Source organism: Carassius carassius, chromosome 36 (genome assembly GCF_963082965.1).
Source record: "Carassius carassius chromosome 36, fCarCar2.1, whole genome shotgun sequence".
NCBI classification, from domain to species: Eukaryota; Metazoa; Chordata; class Actinopteri; order Cypriniformes; family Cyprinidae; genus Carassius; species Carassius carassius.
Window position 1 is genome coordinate 10,577,531 of NC_081790.1, and position 18,468 is coordinate 10,595,998.

Sequence of the window (18,468 nt, forward strand, 5' to 3'; positions counted from 1 at the left end):
TTTTTTGTTAAAGTTTTTTTTTTAAATTAGTAAAAAGTTAACAAAAAGTAAAACAATGTCATTTTTTAAATGTGATTTAAAATGTAAACATTTGATGCATATAATACCTTTTAATGCTATATAAAGACACTTTATGTGAAGATTCTCATTCCATTATTCTTGCATTGTTTCAAGTGTCCTACAATAAAACACCCTCTCTCCCTCGCAGTCCATTTTACGAGGCACCTGAAACATTTAATCTGGAAATTGCCTTGTAAAGAAGACCTTCATGTTCAATTATGCCTGTGACATCTGTTATTACAGCTAATTCCCGGCACCTGCTCCCAGATTTTCAATATGCTGTTGAATGTGCGTTTTGGCTCATAATTGAGCGGGGCCACCATTAATCTCCATCAGTCTATTTCCATGAGGAACCAAGCTGCCTCTCTTGTTCCAGATTAGCCTTTAATCAGGCCTGCTTAGTCCAAGGGCACGGAGGCCCAGACATTGAGCAGAGCAGCAGGGGAACACCCTTTTCAGCTCAAGAGTTTCAGTTAGTTTTGCACTCATTACAGTAGCAGATCTTAACGGGTGACTTGGATGTCAACATATAGAGGTGTGACACTTGGAGGCTGAATTGCAGACCAGATTGTAACACTTCAGAGACCACACTTAATGAGCTGGATTTGAGTTGATCTTCATCCTTTGATTCATTCGTCCTCATCCAGATGTATTTTGCCTTAAAGGATAATCCAGTTCGGATTTAGATAAAATGTATCTTGCTTTGATCGGACCACTTTTCTTCTAGATTTCATCTTTTTTCTTTGGGGTTCTATAGGATTACAGGTAATTTCATTCTTCTGATCAAGGATAACTAAGTAATGAGTATTATAGAGTGAAATTGTTTTAACCATGAACACAGTTAAGAGGCAGGCAAGCTGAGAGCATCCAAGGGTTTGAGCTTGCCAACTGTGCCGGTGTCCTACTTAAATCAGAGGCAGAAATCTGTGCCACACGTGGGACCATCATCTAGACGAGATGACTTTGAGCTGCTTCCAGAATGTGCTGATCACTATCAGGAGTCCATTGTGAAATCTAATAAACGTGTCTTGATGTTCTCAGGGGCCAAAATTAACTTATAAAGAGAGCACAGCAGATATAGGTCTATAATGAAATTATGTAACACTAACTATCTGTTTATCACATGTAGCACAGATTTTTTTTTTTTTTAATGGTTTCAAAGATTTAGATAAAACTGAAAATAAACCTAAAAATTCTGTAATTTTTGTCTTATTTACTGACCAAACCCAAATTACAGTACATCTGTTGTTTTCTATTTAATGAAACAGAGTCTGAATATTGAATGGCATTGCAAAGTCTTTGTATCGATCTTTGATCTTTCTTTTAAAGACTCCTGATCTACGGCCAGTACTGCAGCCATATGGAGAACGCTCAGAAGACACTGGATGAGCTGATTGCCACACGGGAAGATGTCAAATGTAAAGTGGAGGTATGCTCTTAACATTTCTCTTGTACATTCTTAAAGTGTCTGTGGCATATTGATGTTTCAGGTATGCAGTCTTGTACATATACACAAGCATTAATTATTTGAAAAAATTAAGATGTTTATACATTTTGTTTAAAGATGTTTCTTATGCTCACCTAGGCTGCATTTATTTAATGAAAACCCATTAGAATAGTTATATTGTGAAATTTTATTACAATTTAATATAATTGTTTTCATTTTAATATATATTTGATGTTGTTTCTGTCCATTCTATTTCTTTGTTGACAAAGACGAATTTTCAGCAGCAACTACTCTACAATTGTCAGTTTGTTAACTTTCTTTTGATAATAATAAAAAAAAAAAAAATATATATATATATATATATATATAAATATTCAGTATGCTTTTAACTGCTGGGACTGGATCACTGAGTCAGTGTGAACTTGGTCAGTGTGAGCTGACGGCTGAAGGACTTGAATCTATGGCAGCTTTCATTGGCCAAGGCCCGCCCATGAGGCCATTTGTCCGACATGTCCAACATCCAATCATAGTTCGTTCTGTTCAGCGTCACATTTCGGGGTGTGGAAATGTCACACAATAACAGACCGGTGAGTAATACTCTCGGACGTATTTTAAAGATTCTGTGCAGCGAACTTTAAATATTTGACTTTTTGAAAATCCAGCATTTAGGTGATGCTGATAAGCACTCGTCGTCACAGTTGTCAACTCAACGGCTTTGTTCTTTCATGAGGTGGTTTGGTGCCACAGCATTTTTGTTTCTAGGCAGAACGTTAAAGAACGCGACACAAACATCTCCCGGAAATCCTGTAAAATTCAACCAATCCGATGACGACTTTGACACTCCTGAAGTGTTTCCACTTTTGTGTCCCATATGCGTCAGACGTTTAGCCACCGGTCCATGAGTGTGACGTCTGAGGCTGAGACTAGTGTGAACTGAATCAATCTAATTAAAAAATAATAATTATGATTCAAGCATGTTTTTGTGAACTGGATTAATTAAATGTTTTTAAAATTTGAAAGGTCCAGGACACATTTAATGTTTTTGCAGTAAAAAAATGTGTGTTCCAACTTCCAAGGCAGTCGTGTGCATTTGAAACATGAGGGTGATGTAATTTTTTTTATCTTTAAGTGAATTAATAATGGTCAAAATCTACTAAACAACATGCAGGTCTCTCTGACTAAAACCATACTTCTCATCAGGGACACCGCCTCAAAGAGACTCTTTTAACAGCTCTTTCTCCCAGAGACCGCTCCAGTGGTCAGCCCAGCACAGCGTTCTCTCAACAGACTGCTGTTGACAGTTTTGGGACATGAACTAATTTTGCTCTACTAATGCAGCTCAGGACTGCAAAGACTACAGTGCTGTTTTTGTGCCTGCCAGTCTGAGGCAGTGTGGCTTACTTGAATGACTCCAAAAATAAAGACTGGCAAAAGAAGCCATTATTTCCACATGGGACTGAAGGATATTTCAGATGAAATCACAGCAACCGAAATTCTAGGCATGCTTGTTGACAAATTCACCAAATTATCGTCCTTTTATCTCACACACAAGAAGGGCCCTGTAATTGGGTTCAGTCCATTCAGTGCGTGGTTATGAGACCTCTTGGAAAGAGACGAGTGGCTCTTGTAGTGGATTAGTCAGATATCCTTCATAAGGAGGGACGTGGAGTCACTGTTAGTCATAGAGATGATGAACCTCTTCCTCGGTCTACTCTGACTGTCAAGCGTGACCTTTGAGTAGTCTGTCCTCATTGCTTGCTTGTCATTTGAGAACAGGGAGGATAAAAATGAAGAGATTAACACATTAAGTGACGACCACTGTGCGGAGGAATCGTGCGGAGGAAAAGAAAACGTTGGTTTATGTGCAGTATACAGTTTATACACTTTAGACAAAATGAAATACATTTTCTATTTACCTAATAAATGTTTTTGGTCTTATTGTGTGTGATTAGGAACAATCAAAGCCTATTTCCATCTCAGAGTTAAAAAAAGATAATTGTGTCTAAAATATGAAATAAAGTCGCTTTGTGAGATACAGGGACCCTGTTATGAAACTTAAGTCATTAGCCTATATATAAATTCACAATTTTTTGTATATGTATGGATTTATTTAGGGTGGAAAAGGATTTCTATAATACACACTATTCCAAATGAAAACATGTTTTCATAATCACTAATACAAATGTGGAGAATAATATCACTAACCAATAATATCATAAATCCAGTCAAATCTTAATGGATAAAATCAAGTCTTGCCTTTTATTATTTAATTATTTTTCTTACAAAATATGTCACGTTCCAGAAAGCCTTGTCATCTTTAACAATTATGTCTTGTTAAATTCCACTTGGTTTTTATTTGTGCTGAGATTTTCCTTTTAAAAACTGCTGACCTGTTGAAATAATCTTCCTCTGCAGGAGTGTACCTTGAAGGTCCAGGAGGGGAAATTTAAACTGCAGGATCTCCTGGTGGTCCCTATGCAGAGGGTCCTCAAATACCACCTTTTGCTTAAGGTGAGAGCCACCTTCAGCATTACTATAAGCTCATTAAGCAACCTGTTCAACTTCCATTTATTCCAATTTAAAGTTTTAAAACAGCAGTACCTTGCAAACCCCCAAACCCTATAAAACATTCAGATCATTTTACCTCATCCAACAAGACCCATGTGGCTCTCTACTCTGCCCAGCCACTGCTAATAGAGATCATGTATAAAACAGGACGCCCTGCATGATACAAACCATCATTAATTCACAACACGCATTAATTATGTATACGGAGAGAAAGACTGTGACGTGTGACAGACGGCCAGGATACATCGGTGAGGGAAGTGAGCATTGGGAGGTGGATACAGTGACACTGTTGAAATCAGCCATGCTTAAATCATATTTTCCGCAGCCCATTTCATACACTCAAACCCAGGGTTGCTGTGTAGCCTGTGTGTGAGTAGTGCTTGAGATTGCATGTGCTTGTTTATTAAAAAGTTTGCTAATTCTAACTAGACCTCCTTCTTTTAGGGACATCCACATTTGATGTCATCAGTTAAAAAAAGATATTTAAATATATATTTTATAATAGATATTTAATAATTACATGCATTCAATCAAGCATTTCACATGTTTTAAATATATATAATTTCTTTACCATTATAATAATGTATTTTTAGAGTGAAATACCACCATAAACAGGCACAAGTCTTGCATGACTTATCATTATGTTTTCTGTCCACAGGAGTTAGTAAGTCACTCTATGGACCGCCCAGAGAGACAGCAGCTTAAAGAGGCACTAGAAGCCATGCAGGTTTGAACTCTTTTATGACCATCATATACACTTAATAGCCTAATAGAGTGTTTGATGTCAATAGATTGGTTGTAATATAATTATCTCTAGCATAATGTTTAATGTGTAATTATCTCTGGGACTTTTGGGGGATGAGTGGCTTGGATTTTTATTGTTGCCTTTGTCTGTCTGTCTGACTTTGAAGGACCTGGCAATGTACATCAATGAGGTGAAAAGAGACAATGAAACCCTGAAGAAAATAAGTGAATTTCAGAGCTCAATAGAAAATCTAGTAAGTGTTCATGAAGTTGTGCGATACACTGGAATGATGTGAAAAATGCAGGAAGAGGTCATACATTAAAGGCCATTAATAATGATTATGTAGCTGTTTGTTAGAAAGATATTTGCCTGTACATGAAATGATATCCAAACATATAATTCATATTCAGTGGCCTACCTCTTTCTGTTGAGGTATCCATATAATTTTCAATGCAGAGAACATGGAATCAATATTTAAGCATTTTTATATTGACTCTAATTCATGGTGGCTTCACGAAAAGCTTCTATGAGGATTGCATAAATATAGTTGGTCCCCTCTACTGTGTCAATTGAAAGACTTATGATGTCTGAGAATGTGCACATTTCAGCATTCTGGCCAATTCCTCTTTATCCCCAAACATTTAGTTTTTTACAAGCCTCCACCTGCCCCCCGTCTGTCACTTCTGTTCCATAAATAAATCCTGAAAGCCTCCAGGCCACGAGCACTGGCAGGATGTATTTAGGATTGTGTTTAAAAAGGAATGAAATCAGTGTATCCTCTCCTGGTAGCTAATGTAGGAATAAGTGTATCAGCTCTGTTTTATTTATGTGAGGGTCTGTGGTGCAGATGACGCCCGCGGCTAAACATCAATGAGCCAATGAGGCATTGCACTTACGGACAAAAGACATTCACTGTGGACTTTGCCTTTAATAGCTCCTAATATAGCAGCAACTGTAGCATAATAGCCTATATATACAGTTGCTTTTATGTATGGTAGTATGTACCTTTCATTTGACAGTAGCATCAAAGAATATTGCATAAAGTCATATTCTGTTTCTACAATATGCTGTTTTTCTCCCATTTTAAAGCAACAGTTGATATATAAACTAATGTTAAATAAATATTACAGAAATGTTCTTACAATAACAAAATACAACAACAGTACTGTATATGGAGCTGTATTGAAATATTTTGCAATAAAGAACTCTTTTGATATTTTTTTTCACACAAACAAATGATCAGAAAACAACACTGACATGCAAAACAAGAAAATCTAAACCAAAACCTTTAATGTGCTTGAAAAAAAGCTTTTGAATCAAACTTTGAGGAAAATAATCATTGGTTTTGCTTGCAGAAATGTTCTTGGGATGCAAAATAAAGACAAAAAAATATCCCTATATCTATCCATATTTTTGCAATTCCATTTGATGCATTTAAAATTGACTTATATTTTCCTGTAATATTCCATATTTCATACAGGGACAAGTGACACTTAAATGTATGTCACGAAGTAATTTATATGCCAGTAGAAGTGTATTAACTGCTTGTGTGTGTGTGTGTGTGTGTGTGTGTGTGTGTGTGTGTGTGTGTGTGTGTGTGTGATTGCGTCATTCACAGCAGGTGAAGTTAGAGGAATACGGCAGGCCGAAGATTGATGGAGAGCTTAAAGTGTGCTCTATAGTTAACCGAACCAAACAAGACAGGTACGACTGCACATTTATTATGTTTTCATATGCAACAAAAACAAATTGTGTTATCTTTTTTCTGTTTTCTGTACCTAGATACATCTTCCTGTTTGATAAAGTTGTTATTGTTTGCAAGAGGAAAGGATATAACTACGAGTTAAAAGAGATCATCGAACTTCACTTCTACAAGATGTCTGATGACCCTATGAATAACCGTGACATGAAAAAGGTGAGAGGCCTTTGATCCGCCAGCCATCAGGCCTGTTTCAGAATAAATATACCTGATTATATTGCTTCTTTCAAATTGATTCAGTCAATGATATTTATGTATTGCGTGTCATTGGTGCAAAGGCAAATGGGACAATCTGATCGTTTGCTTGGTGAATAGCACAGATGGATTGCTTTCATTATACTTTTGTCCTTGAGTGATAAAGCATGATGCTCATAATTTCAGCCAATCAGAGGTAATGCACTGCTCTCTTTGGTGCTCTAGCATGTGTATGTAAATGCAGAGAAGCCAATGCATTCTCCATGAATCTAACAATCAGGAATTTTTGCATGTATATGAGAATGCATGTGTAACTGGATGTCTCTCTCTCTTTCTCTCCTTTTCTCTCTCTGCCTTCAATCTCTTTGCATGCCCACCAGTCGAGTGGAAAAATGGTAAGCTGAATGCTCATGTTCTCTAAGCATTGAGGTGCAATGATTGTGCCTTACACTGATCTGTTTTCTGTCATCTCAAGAGTTCCACAGCAGCTTTACACTGCCAGAATGTAATCATCATGTTTACAAATTGACAATTTAAGATTTTCCAAAGATGTCCTGTAGAATACACTTTTTCACATTTCAAGATGTTTTTTAGGGTTAGTTCCAAGACTCAGCCTCCTGCTCTCTCGTGAAACCAACGCACTTCTTAAACTGTAATTTGTCAACTGGCCGCTTGAGGCTGGCTGTAGAAGGGAGTCAGTCCCATAGACTCCCCATGTTAAAATACCTAACTTTACAGCAAGTAAAAACATGTTTACAGCCTGGTTCAAATAATGATATTGGTAATTATACCTGATTTTGACCTTACTGAGAACTGTGAGGGGGTGAATTTTTTTTATAACACATCCGTTTAAATTATATTAAGCCTTAAAGTTCTGCATAATTGAGGGCTTGGCCACTTAAGTGACAGGTGGATTGCCGCTGCTGACACTCTCGTCAAGCTAGGTGGGCATGGCTTCACAACCAGCTCCCGCCTTTTTGCTCATTTTCGATTATCTGGGAGTGACACGCTGCCAAGATGGCGACGGCCCTCTCCGCCAACTTTAAGATACAAAAAAGCTCTTCAGAAAACTGCGGGTGACATCACGGACACTACATCCATGTTTTTATACAGTCTATGGTTACTTCAACCATAAATGAAAATTTTCTTCATTTACTCACCCTCACGCTAATCCAAACCTGAATTATTATTTTTTCTTCTGTTGAACACAAAAGAAGATATTTTGAAGAATGTTGTGAGTAGCCATTGACTTCCATATAATTTTTTTCCTACTATGGAAGTCAATGGCTGCATTCTTCAAAGTATCTGCTTTTGTGTTCGGCAGAAGAAAGAAACTCATACAGGTTTGGAACAACTTGAGGGTGAATAAATGAAAAGAGAATTTTCATTTTTGGGTGACCTATCCCTCTGAAGACCCCATGTCCAAGTCAAATGAGAGTTTTGTGACTTTTATTTCACATCCAAAGCTTTAAGGGTCTGTGTTAGTGTAGCATTGACAAAATTAAATTCATATTTAGCAAATATACAATACCATGGAGAAGTTTGGGGTCAAAAGTTTTTTGAACCAAACAAATGATTTCTAGTAATGAGAGTGATCCTCTGACTAATGCTGAAGATTAGCAGTTAGTAAATTGTTGTTGACAGCATGACGTAGCTAAAACCTTTTGGCTGTTTTCAAAAAGTGGGGACAAGAAAAATGCCCCATCCAAACATCCTGTTTCAATAGAAAATTCTGTCTATTTCTGTCCACCTCCCCTTCCTTAATCAACCATCTTCTCTCCACCCACAGTGGTCCTATGGCTTTTACCTGATCCATCTGCAGGGGAAACAGGGCTTCCAGTTTTTCTGCAAGACAGAAGACACCAAGCGGAAGTGGATGGAGCAGTTTGAGATGGCCATGTATGTTAGAACCGCATCACTGTCGGAATTACACAGTACTTAGATTTTTTGATTGCCATATAACACTGATTTGATTATTAATCCACACAGGTCAAACATCAAACCTGAAAGAGCTACTGCCAACCAGCATAACTTCCAAATGCACACGTTTGAAAAGAACACCAACTGCAGAGCCTGTAAAATGCTGCTGAGGTGAGGGCTCACACACACAAATGCCACTTCTCTCTGAAATTACAGAGGCAGCTCAAGAAACAGGCTTCAACCCATGTTACTAGGCTACTGGTCTGACCTCTATTATATGAACTGCTTCACTGATTGGCTGTATTGACTGTGAACTCGTAGTGCACTGACCTAAATTTTCCACTCTGCAACACAGGTCAGTGTGCACAATGGCTGCTAATTATAACAGCTCTGCATTTCAATCTGTGTGCAAACTGGCCTGGGATTAGTTTGGATGTTGAATGTTGCCGCTTAGTTGTGCTGACACATGGAGTCACATGGGGTGATTGTTGTGGTTGTATTAATGCATGAAATGTTGGCTTCCAAAGCCAAGCATCACTGTTACAGTAGCTGATGCCTAGGATCTGTACAAGCCTCTAAATAAAGGGCACACCCTTAGTTCTGTGATTACATTAAGGTCAGGACCAGAACATAATTGTCTTTAGATGCTGTGCACATCACAATTGGTTTTCAAATACAGTATCTTTAGAACTGACTGTCCATACTATCAAGTGATAAAATATCTAATGTATCTGTTATAATAATGATGTTAAGTGTAAGTGCAAAGCCAACAGAAAACAGCTTGGAGTCAGCATTGACCAAGAGGATATAAAACTGGAAATTTAGTTGTGTTCAAAATCTCTGATTTGTTCACTATACACTACATAGAGAAGGTCACAGTTCACTATGAAAGTAAAAATTTGTAAATGAGTTAAAACAGGCATGTAAACATCAGCATTCAGTATGTTCTTGCTGTTCAGACTACCAAAAAAAAAAAGGATTGCAAAAAAATCTGGGGTTTTTTTGCCCCATGTCTGAACATATAGTAGATATGCAGCAAAAAGCAGAGACTTGTTGGAGGGCTTTTTAGATATGGACCAGCCAGCAATAACCCAAAAACACCTTAGTAACTGCTTAGCAATTCATTGGCAACAGCTTACTGTACAATGCCTTAGCAACATAGTGCTGAGTTATGCATGGGCAAACATCATTCAAAGCCATAATAAAATCTAGTTGTTTGGATGAATTTGAACTTAAGTAGGACCTCAGGAAATGAAGACAATTACATTTTTCATTGGTCGTTCCCCTACAGTAGCTGCATTAAGGCCCAGACAGTTTATCATCAGCATGTGTCTCTCACTCTCATTCTATCATTCTTTCTTTAGGGGTATTTTCTACCAGGGATACTACTGTGCACACTGTGGGACTGGTGCCCATAAGGAGTGTCTGGAGGTCATTACCATCTGCAAAATAAGTGAGTCTTTAAATAGAAAGCTGCTTCTCAAAGAACTACATGTATATTACATATGCCCTAATTAAAGAGGTCAGACCACTGACCATGCTCTCTCTCTCTTTCATTATTATTTCAGGTCCTCATGATTCGGTGAGTTTTTAGTGCCCTGTACTAATAAACTTCCAGCTCTCAGATAAATGAATAATACTCTCTCATTGACTTGAACCAAACTTTACTTCTTGATTTTTTGTTAACTTTGAAAAACACTTTAGGGATGTCTTAAATGAAGCCTGATCTGCTTATATAACAACTATGTTACACTTTGAAGTGAATTAAATCATAAATTCCCCTCTGTCTTTTACAGGAGCCAGGGCTTGCACAATCAGGTAAAAATATGAGTAAAATGTGATTTTTCTGTGATCCTAATGTGGTTATGTCAATATGAAAAATTTAGCTTCAGGCTGTTAAATGGAAATGGACCTCATTGAGAGCATATGCGTTTTAAGAAATTAACATCAGCTATCTGCTGCCATCTAGTGTATAGTTAACGCATGCAGAAAACGCAGACTGTGGGTGTTTCATAAGAATATGAATTATAAGCGTCCATGTACTTTATTCTTTGTGCAGTTATAAGCTTTTTCCCCTAATGCGTTCTTAAGGTCCAAAGATGGTGGCCATAAGAAATTACCATGGTACCCCTGCCCCACCAGGAAAGATGCCTCTCTGCTTTCAGACAGGCGAAGTCATTGAGCTCCTGAAGGGAGATCCAGACACATCATGGTGGGAGGTATGATATTATAAAATGAACATTTGCCATGTTTACATAGATAACCTGTTCGGTGTTGCAAATTTTACCCTTTCTATGTGCTATATTATAGTAAAAATAGCTGTAATCTTTAAATGAAGTGGAGTAATTGGTCAGTTGGCCCGTTTTAGAAATGATAGCATGGTTTTAAATTGTTGAAATTGATGTTTGTTTTTTTTACATGCCATTAACAGGTTGCCTTTGAACTCTGGTCATACTTAATGCAGTTTGTGAACCAGATGTCTTGGTTCTTTGGGGCTTGCTTTTCTTACTTCATTAATCTTTACCTTTCAATCATTGCATTTTCGTCTCAGGGCAAACTCATCCAAACCCAAAAGACTGGCTTCTTCCCCAGTTCCAGTGTGAAACCATGTCTAGACCCAAAGGTACAGGTTCATAAAAGTAAATTCAAATCAGTTTAACGTACATTTTTCTTAAAATATTCCTAATATTTTCTTTCTCCCAAATATATACATACTTAAATATTAGGCTGTGTTCTTCACTATTAGATATTAAACCAGCCCTTTTTGTCTCAAATCATTTTTTGATGGTTTTCTTCTCTACAGCCTTTCCAGTCATTTTCTAGCCGTCAGTCCTCCAGAGAGACAGATTACTACGTTTATCCCTGGTATTTCATCCTGTTATAGAACACATTGATTTTTCCATTCTTACCTTTTACATTACCAAGATACTATAAGATTTTGGTTTTTTATAATACACTGTTCAAAGTCTCATATTATATGTTAATAATACAATTAACTATACTGCTGTCATTTTATCTAGTGAAATTCGCATGGAATTGCATGTGTCATAAGTAGAATCGATGATGATTGATTAGCTTTAGTCTAATTGTGAGGCATGTTAAACCTTTATTGTCTTTTAATGAGGTAACGACCTCTGTGAGAGTTGCTATAATGATGTACAGGGTATTGAACGGTCTCATGAATGAGGTGTGTTTTCCCTCTGGGCTTCAGGTTTGCAGGAAACATGGAGCGACAGCAGGCCGACAACCTGCTTAAGTCTCACAGCAGCGGCACCTATCTGATCCGAGAGAGGACGGCGGAGGCAGAGAAATTCGCAATCAGCATTAAGTGAGTATTACAGGGAAGGCATGTATTCATGTCAGTAAAAGAACATTCTGTCTGTCTTTTTTTAGCATTTTGTCAATCACCATTGCTATGCATCTTTTAACAGATTTAACGATGAAGTGAAGCATATTAAAGTTATTGAGAAAGACAACTGGATTCACATCACAGAGGCAAAGAAGTTTGATAGCCTCCTGGTAAGAGAAAATACTTACTTGTTAATGTAAGTTAAAAGCATAAAAAGATTTTATTATGCTCGCAGGGTGAAGACTGCACATTTAACTCACTTTACACTACATACATCTGAAGTACTGATTTCTTTGCAAGGTTTACGTTGTACATATTTTCTTATACGGAATAAAAATATCATTCTTATTTAATACGTATTGTATTAAATATACACACTACCATTCAAAAGCTTAAGGGTCTATAAGATATTTTTTTGTAAAGAACTTTTATTCAGCAAGCACACATTCATTTGTTTAAAAAATGTGTTTTCGGTTTCAAATAAATGCTGTATTTTTTAACTCTTAATTCATCAAAGAATCCTGGAAATAATAACTTTATCATTATTTCCACAAAACAATTTAGCAGCACAACAGTTTTTAACGTTAATTACAGTACGAAATGTTTCTTGAGCACTAAATCTGCATACAAAAAGGATTTCTGAAAGACCAAGTGGGACTGGCTGCTGGAAATGATTAATAAATGCAGCATTGGTGAGCATAAGTGACTGAAAAATTCTTCTTAAAAACCACACTGACCAAACTTTTGAACAGTAATGAATTTGTGTATAAATCAAAATCTAAAAAGAGTGGTAATGTCATTTGAATATGTGAATACTAAATTGTGAATGTTATTTTTTTTTTCTTTTGTCTGTCTATAGCCATATGCTGCACAGCTGTGTCATGCTAATTTAGCTCTGATGTTGCATTTCACATACATAGAACCACAGCCTAATCTAAACCTTCATAAAACTATAACTTTTTAGTTATACATTTTAGTTTACCAAACACTGGTATTTCTTCTAGAAATGCAGTTTCACAATATGTTTATAAAGATGAAAACACATGGAACACCAAAGTGCTGTAAGTAACTTTAGATATGTTTCTGTGTTACAGGAGCTTGTGGAGTATTATCAGAGTCATTCACTGAAAGAGAGCTTTAAGCTGTTGGACACGACATTACGGTACCCTTACAAATCCAGTGAACGCTCAAGTTCTCGCACCAATACCCGTTCACCAGGTAAAGCAGCTTTTTATCTCTCTCTTTCTTCCGATCCCTTTCCCTCTTCCTTTTTTAATTTTCACTCTTCTGCTTTCTTGCTTTTTCTTGCACACATTTTTTTTTGAGCCCCTACCATTCTGGCCAGCAGCCTTGCACAATCTTTGTACACGCTCTGGAAGTCTGAACAAACAAACCCTGCCAGCTGGTCCCGCCCTCACATTCTGTATGCCCCGCCTCCTGGTATTTCAAATGTCAGTCATCTTAGGCATGGTTGTCAAGGAGCCGCCCACTCTGGCTGAGGCTGGGGCTTGACTGAGACTTCTGGCTCCTGCGGCCAAATTTTCCTCGGCCAGTTGAATAGGTTCAAATAAACAGATGCTTCATTAGATGTATTATAAATGATGTGCCTTTGTTCATTTTCTAGTCAAGCTTAACTGGTGTTCACTGATATTTTTATGTAAGTGCATTAAGACACTGTCTGTTTGTGAGGGGCTGAAAATAAGCCTTGAAGATCTCCATATGCAACACGAGAGTTGCTTAAAGGAGCCATTCACCCAAATTTTGTTATTCACTCGCACTGATTTTGTTTCAAACCCATGTTACTTGCTTTTTCCATTGAACAGAAAAGGACACAATGAAAGTAAATGATACACATACACTAACGTTCTAAAGTTTGGGAATGGGAAGATTTATTTTTTTCATGTATTTGAAGACTCTCTTGCTCATCAAGGCTGCATTTTTTTTGGCAAGTCTTTTTTTGCTCATCGGAGCAGCTGTGGCCTAATGGTTAGAGACTTGGACTAGTTACCCGAAGGTCGCCAGTTTGAGTCTCTGTGCTGGTAGGAGTTGTAGGCGGGAGGGAGTGAATGAACAGCGCTCTCTTCCACCCTCAATACCCATGGCTGAAGTGCCCTTGAGCAAGGCACTGAACCCCCAGTTGCTCCCCGGGCGCTGGATCTATAGCTGCCCACTGCTCCGGGTGTGTGTTCACTTCTCACTGCTGTGTATGTGGTCACGACTTTCCTTTTTTCACTTTCATTTAATTTAATCACATTTTTACAATTTTAAATAACTATATTATTTTTTTATTTATTTTAAAATTTCATTTATTCTAATATGAAGCTGAATTTCCAGCAGCCATTACTCCAATCTTCAGAGTCACATGATCCTTCAGAAATCATTCTAATATGCTGATCTACTACTAATATTTTTGTGGAACCAGTGATACAATTTACCATTGATTTTCCATTTAAAAAATGTTTTTGTTGTTGTTGTTTTATTAATTAAAAGTACAAAAGAACTAATTTTATTTGAAATATACAAGTCTTTACTGATACTGTACTTGTGATTAATTTAATGTCCTTGCTAAATAAATGTATTAATCTCTTTAGAAAAGAAAATTACTAACCCCAACCTAGATAGTATGTAATTTACCTAAAGTATATATTTTTTTTTCCTGTTGAAAAAATTTGTGTGAATGTCAGAATTCTAGTATCTTTTTACAGAACACAACTACTCTCTCTCTCTCTCTCTCTCACACACACACACACACACACACACATACAAACACCTTGCTGATTTTGAAACCATGTCCTTGAATTTTTTTTCTGTTGTGCCCTTCCTCTTTTGTTTGCGCTCTCTCTCACTTTCTGTATGTCTGTCTGTCTGTCTCTCTCTCTCTCCCCAACGTACTGTATCAGCAGCCACCTGTGCTTCCTACAACTTCTCCTTCCTCAGTCCTCAGGGCCTCAACTTCTCCTCTCAAAGCTCTGCTCCCTTCTGGTCAGGTACTGCGCTTCTTGCTTGTTTGCGTTCTTGCATCATCCTTGACGCCTTCCCCAATCCCTCTTCACATTCATCCCTTCATCTTTCCTTCAACATGTCTTCCTGTTTGTGTTTTTATCTTCATCTCATTAGTGCTCCAGACATTCATTAAGACTAGCATTAGTCACAGGCTTTCATTCTTTCACATCTCACTCACAGTGTCCTAAAGTGTAAATAAATCTGCTGCTCTTCATCATTTTACATGCACTAATCTTGGGATGTTGCTGGCCTTGTACAGTATTCACACCCAGGGTAGTCAGCACAGCTGTGGCGAGATACAACTTTGCTGCTCGAGACATGAGAGAGCTGTCCCTGCGAGAGGGGGACATCGTCAAGATCTACAGCAAGATTGGTGGAGACCAAGGATGGTGGAAAGGAGAGGCCAACGGCAGGGTAATAAAGCAAGCAATTGATTCGAAATTAATTTTTAAATATTACAATGTAAACCGTATAAATTACCATCCTTTCCATGTTTTTCATTCAGATTGGATGGTTCCCCTCTACATATGTCGATGAGGAGGGGGTGCAGTGAAACTCTGGAGTCAAAGATCATCCAATAAAATCCACAGCCCTCTGAGGACTCTGATTTCCATGGCAACATCTCATGGAAGTCTTTTTCGCTGGAAACATATTTTACAATGAATATTTGTACTTCTCTCTCCTTTCGTCATGTACGAATATGCTTTTTTCCCTTTCTCGGAATGTCTGTGTGATCTCTGTGAAGACATCTGCTACGAGTCTGTTGGTTCTCAGCGCTGAGAGGAGGAAACTGTGAACAGAGCAGAACTTTGCCTTGAAGTGGCCAAAGGACAAGCATGGCTTTAAGTTTGTAGAGAAATATCTGTAAGGTGCGCTGGGGTATAATGGGGGGTGGGGTTGTATAAAATTATATATAAACATAATTTATTAAAGAGAGATATCTATGATTAAAATGCAGTTTTGAACATTTGTTCAACCGCAGCAGCGCAAAGAATATATGAGAGCGGAAAAGATGCACTTTGCATTTCTTTACAGATAGAATTTGCCTTAGTTAATGGTAATGCCTTTAGAGGTGGAGGTAAAGAGATGGATTCAGACTCATCTTGCACATACACACTCGTACATCTGCCCTGTCTAGAATTACGGTGCCTTTTCGTACATGTTCTTCACTCCCAACAGTCGCGTTTTTATAGCTGCAGCGTTAATGCCCTGTTCTGTAGCGGTGCACTCTCATGGCCCTATCTGCCCATTCAGCTGGACGCTACTCATCCTGAAGACCACAAAAGAGACTGAACATTTCTTGAACTGGAATGAGCAGAAGACCAGATCTGCTCATCTCACTGGAACGAAGAGGCAGCTAACCGATAGCATTCGGTCATGACTGGAATGGCTTAGACAATGAAGGATACAAGCAGCATTATGTCTTCCTCTTCCTTCAAGAGGATGCAGTGCAATGGAGTGTCAGGAGGACGTTCAGTTAACGCTGCTTCTGTGATTTCTTCGTTCTCAGTGGTCCAAATTTGGACTAAAAAGGGAATGCAGAATGCTGTTCTGTGCACTGATTTTCCTGAATACCCAGAGGTTTTTGTGAGATTTTCTTGTTGTCTTCTACAAGCACATTTTGCCATTCCATGTTTCTCGTCTGCAGCCTGCCACATTACTGGTGGACACAACTTGGTGCTACATATTGAAAATTGAAGTTTGAGCAGAATTTTCTTTTATGCTGTTGTGGACAAGGAAACCCACTGCTTAAGAACCTCAGCCATCAAGTGCACTTTATATGTCCAGAGACCTTTTAACACAGGACACCACACTGCACATCTGGACATTAACAATTTCATATTATTTAAAAACATTTTTTGAAATGTCCCTATTTTTACCTCTGGAACGAGAAAAAAGTAAAATCCTTGACACTATGAGCAGCGGTCCCTCAAAGTTGAACATTACCTATAAACTCCGTAAGTGCATGGATGTGTCCCTCATACAGTCCTTAGAAAAAAAACGTTTTGCTGTTGCCGGCCATCAGAAATTGAAGCTTTAAATCGAGGTTGGAGAGTACTAGACTGTAATAATAAAGCATCGGACGTGTGTTACAGTAGCTGCGCTCCAGGCTTGAGTACAGCTGAACAGTGCAGCTCAGGTCAGGGCAGCGCTGGCTTTGGGGCTTAGTACCTGTTTGTGTAGTGGACAAAACCCAATGCATGTAGTCATAGATATTACAACTGCTGTCTGTGAATCCTCAAAAATGATGTTTAAAAAAAAAAAAAGAAAATAAATTGTGTACATTTTTTTGAATGGTCAGTTATTTGGAAACTGAGGTCTATCATGAAATAAAGATTTCTTTTTTGCCTATTAGAGGTGTCCTGTTATCATGATACTCCGACAGTACTTCTCCGAAGGATGTGTTTAGAATCGCCACCAGGTGGAGCAAGTTACTTGCTTTTCTATGACAGAAAGCGCCTGATTGATTTTGAGATTAATATTTTTCCCTTATCATGTGAAACAGTTCTACACTCAGTTACATATTATGGCTTGGATTTAAGGACGTGTGACCATCTGTGTGTGATGTCACATCTGTTCTGTTGCCCATCACCATCAGTTCTACCATAATAAATCTGTTCTGCAGCTAATTCAGCACCTTGACCAGAGGAAGGAAGAAGCGTGGCACGTCATTGTCATAGTTTTATTAGAATACAAAAGATCTACAGCATGATGAGGATGAGAATTAGCATTGGCACATCCAGTTAAAAGAGATCTCACTGAGAACAGCTTCCGTCATGCCGAACTAGCTTGCTTTTTTGTAATTACCTCAGCTAGGCTGAGATTTATCAGATGATTTATCAGCTGGTTTGCAGACATGAGATTTCCTTGACACTGATGTGTCTTTATTAAAATGTCCATGAAGAATTTTATGTTGAAATTACTAAAGATCTATCCATCTTTATAGGCTGAGGTTTAAAAAATATGAAAGAAAGCCAAAAACTAATTTTACATATGAAATATGACCCCATTTAAATATATATTCACTATACTTAATAGACTCTCAGTGGAGATGGGTTCTGTGAATTAAAGCTGTTCACTTACAAAACAGTACCTTTGTACTTAAATGTTCGTGGAAACATTGTGTTTTGGACATGTTCTGTTGTATACCATGGCATATCCTTTAGTATTTAGTACCATGGTATCTGTTAACAACACCATGTTGCCACAGTACTTTGTTGTTAATGCTAAAACAATGACATCAGATGTGCTTGGCGTATTTTCTTTCTTTCTCCTCATGCTCAGATAAAATGCATTCAAAATGTCTGCACTTTTGCCTTAAAGCCATTGTTTTGTGTTAGATCTGGCATACTTGGTAATATCACAGGATCAAGGATCTTGTATTTAATCCTTTCTTCAATTTCATCTTGCAATTTAACCGC

The 18,468-nt window shown here is 37.8% G+C and overlaps 1 protein-coding gene across 1 annotated transcript in view; it reads left to right on the forward strand.

The window, feature by feature from the left end:
- LOC132117120 (guanine nucleotide exchange factor VAV2-like) overlaps positions 1-17,645 on the forward strand; it is a 239,989-nt gene extending 222,344 nt beyond the window's left edge. Inside the window, exons 9-29 of the mRNA XM_059526199.1 lie at positions 1,390-1,489; positions 3,923-4,018; positions 4,734-4,802; positions 4,987-5,073; positions 6,439-6,524; positions 6,603-6,735; positions 7,155-7,169; positions 8,564-8,673; positions 8,764-8,865; positions 10,059-10,147; positions 10,263-10,276; positions 10,491-10,512; positions 10,786-10,913; positions 11,246-11,317; positions 11,498-11,559; positions 11,906-12,022; positions 12,126-12,213; positions 13,138-13,261; positions 14,947-15,030; positions 15,306-15,460; positions 15,552-17,645. Coding sequence (XP_059382182.1) covers positions 1,390-1,489; positions 3,923-4,018; positions 4,734-4,802; positions 4,987-5,073; positions 6,439-6,524; positions 6,603-6,735; positions 7,155-7,169; positions 8,564-8,673; positions 8,764-8,865; positions 10,059-10,147; positions 10,263-10,276; positions 10,491-10,512; positions 10,786-10,913; positions 11,246-11,317; positions 11,498-11,559; positions 11,906-12,022; positions 12,126-12,213; positions 13,138-13,261; positions 14,947-15,030; positions 15,306-15,460; positions 15,552-15,599 — 1,801 coding nt within the window. The 3' untranslated portion in view covers positions 15,600-17,645. The remainder of the gene's footprint in view (positions 1-1,389; positions 1,490-3,922; positions 4,019-4,733; positions 4,803-4,986; positions 5,074-6,438; positions 6,525-6,602; positions 6,736-7,154; positions 7,170-8,563; positions 8,674-8,763; positions 8,866-10,058; positions 10,148-10,262; positions 10,277-10,490; positions 10,513-10,785; positions 10,914-11,245; positions 11,318-11,497; positions 11,560-11,905; positions 12,023-12,125; positions 12,214-13,137; positions 13,262-14,946; positions 15,031-15,305; positions 15,461-15,551) is intronic.
- The last annotated feature ends 823 nt before the right edge of the window (positions 17,646-18,468 follow it).